This window comes from Malus domestica, chromosome 11 (genome assembly GCF_042453785.1).
Source record: "Malus domestica chromosome 11, GDT2T_hap1".
NCBI classification, from domain to species: Eukaryota; Viridiplantae; Streptophyta; class Magnoliopsida; order Rosales; family Rosaceae; genus Malus; species Malus domestica.
In genome coordinates this window covers 35,878,143-35,880,363 of record NC_091671.1, presented here as the reverse complement: position 1 = coordinate 35,880,363, position 2,221 = coordinate 35,878,143, and the positions used below count along the sequence as shown (strand labels likewise).

Sequence of the window (2,221 nt, the reverse complement as noted above, 5' to 3'; positions counted from 1 at the left end):
CATGCAATCCTAACATTTGTATTCTCCCCTTATCATTTTGTCATTTTTTTTTTTTGTCAAATTTTAGTTGAAAGGGAAAAAATTGCGGAAAATAACAAGTAATTTGACTCCCTCACCGTACTTTAAAATAGAAAGTCCAACAATTACCACACAATACTAACCAACCCTAATTTCTTTCACTTATAAAAGACCCTGGTTGCCTTCAAGAAACTTAACACGAGGGGGAACACCAAACACCATATATAATAAGGAAACAAGAAATTCATAACGCCAGTCGAGGGGAAATAAAATGGCCAAGGCTTCGGGTATCGCAGCACTCTTCGTTACCTTGTCCTGCTTCTACTCTCTGGCATACGCCACCACCGGTGCCGACATCGAAACTCTATTTGTGGAGGGTAAGGTGTACTGCGACCCATGCCGCGTCCAGTTCGAGACTAGACTCAGCACACCCCTCGACGGTAAGTAGTATAGTCTAACTAGTAGTTACATACACATGGGGCTCGTAATCAATTGGTTAATCAAGAGCATCCACCTCTGCACTTGAAGTCCCGATTTATCCATTCATATCAAAATTACATACATATTCTGTTTTGTCTATTCATCAGTGACTCCATATATTAGGCTTCTCAATTTTCTTATCACAAATGATCAAACGTTCTTTGGTTTATGAAACGAAAGGAAGATGGTTTTATGTGAAGGTTATTTGTTCCTCAAAGTGATTTTGTCCCTCAAACTTGAAGGTGTCTCTTTTTCTTTAAACAAACTATATTTCAGGGTATGAAATTGAACTCATAACTACATAGTAAATATTCTAACCATTTGAGCTGCAAGTTCTTTCTTTAACGTAATACCGTACTATCCACGCATGTGTTTATATTAAAAATAATTGCATGCATGCAGGTGCTACGGTAGCCTTGGAGTGCAGAAGCCGTGAAAATGGTACAATGGTATACACACTCGAAGGCAAGACCGATAAGAATGGCATCTACAGTCTGCCCGCCGACAAGAACTTTGAGGAGCAAATCTGTGAGGTGAGGACCGTGAGCAGCCCTACCGGTGATTGCGCTGACCACTTCGACATCGAGAAGGCTAGGATTTTGCTCACTCACAACAATGGTGTGAAGGCCATGGCTCGCTACGCCAACCCCCTTGGGTTCATGAAGAAGGAGAGTACAACAGAGTGCGAGGCAGTTCTTAAGGAATTGTTCCCCGAGGAGACTGAAGATGAATAAAATATATGATCATGTATAACTGAACTCTCCGTCCTCATTACAATGTAAACTACTTAATTATATAATATTCATGGGAAGAAATATAACCATCCCAATATCTAATCATACACCATTTCTCTACAATTTTTTACTTTTTTGGTATTTAATTTTAGAAGAAATTTAAAAGAAAAAAAAATTAACGTGGGAGTCGGAATTAGAAACACTCAATCAAATATGACCAATAATAGAAGAAATGTTTTCAATGTGTTGGTCCGTCATAATACAATTGGTTGAAAATATTTTTTTATCAAGTTTCCAACCAATATTATTACACTTGGTGTACCAAAACGTATTCCCTACACATTCAAAAATCTCTCCAACAATAGGTTTAATTTTTATATTAGTGGACTAGTTAATTTGACCAAAAATGACTGGATGCTTTTATTTATGTTTTTGGTTTTGGTTTTGGTTTTGGTTTTTATAATTATGATTTGTATACAAGCTTTCATGCCACTCAAATTCAAACATTTTGTTTTTTTCCCTCCGCTTATTGATATACAAGAAAGATCGAACTTGTGGACGCCATTAATTGAACACTCGAAATAGGAATTTAATTGGGGGGTGTTCTAGGATTTCACACTTTTTGTGCGACCGTCCGAGTTTGTTTTCTAATGTTATTTCCTTCCATTATATTATCTTCAGCTCTCTCTACATACATTGGTGTTGTAACAAACAAGCATTTGCTCTGCAATGTACATATAATTTGTTCACAAGCATCGTAAAGTATGATGACTACAAATTTGTTTACCATTAAAATACCGATCATCAATATCATTTTAGAAAAAGGACAACAGGGAAAAAAAGTTTCTGATATATGTAGGATATCAAGTTATTATAACCACACAATTTTTTGTGTGTCTTGTCATTCGTCGCTTAGGGTTTAACTCTCGGCATTTCGCAATCAGTAAAATAACTGCAGCTTAAACTAATCAATCTGCTTGAAATAGAAT

General features: G+C 36.5%; 1 protein-coding gene across 1 annotated transcript; it reads left to right on the top strand.

Moving 5' to 3' along the window:
* The first annotated feature begins 206 nt into the window (after window positions 1-206).
* On the top strand, window positions 207-1,355 carry LOC103423041 (olee1-like protein). Its single transcript, XM_008361111.3, has 2 exons — window positions 207-458; window positions 901-1,355. Exons 1-2 carry the CDS (start codon window positions 290-292, stop codon window positions 1,230-1,232), a joined length of 501 nt encoding a protein of 166 aa, XP_008359333.1. The 5' UTR covers window positions 207-289; the 3' UTR covers window positions 1,233-1,355.
* Window positions 1,356-2,221: the final 866 nt, after the last annotated feature.

Coding starts and splice junctions, on each gene's coding strand:
- LOC103423041 (XM_008361111.3), top strand. CDS start 290: ATGGCCAAGGCTTCGGGTATCGCAGCACTCTTCGTTACCTTGTCCTGC. Junction 459..900: donor ACTCAGCACACCCCTCGACG/GTAAGTAGTATA, acceptor GCATGCATGCAG/GTGCTACGGTAGCCTTGGAG.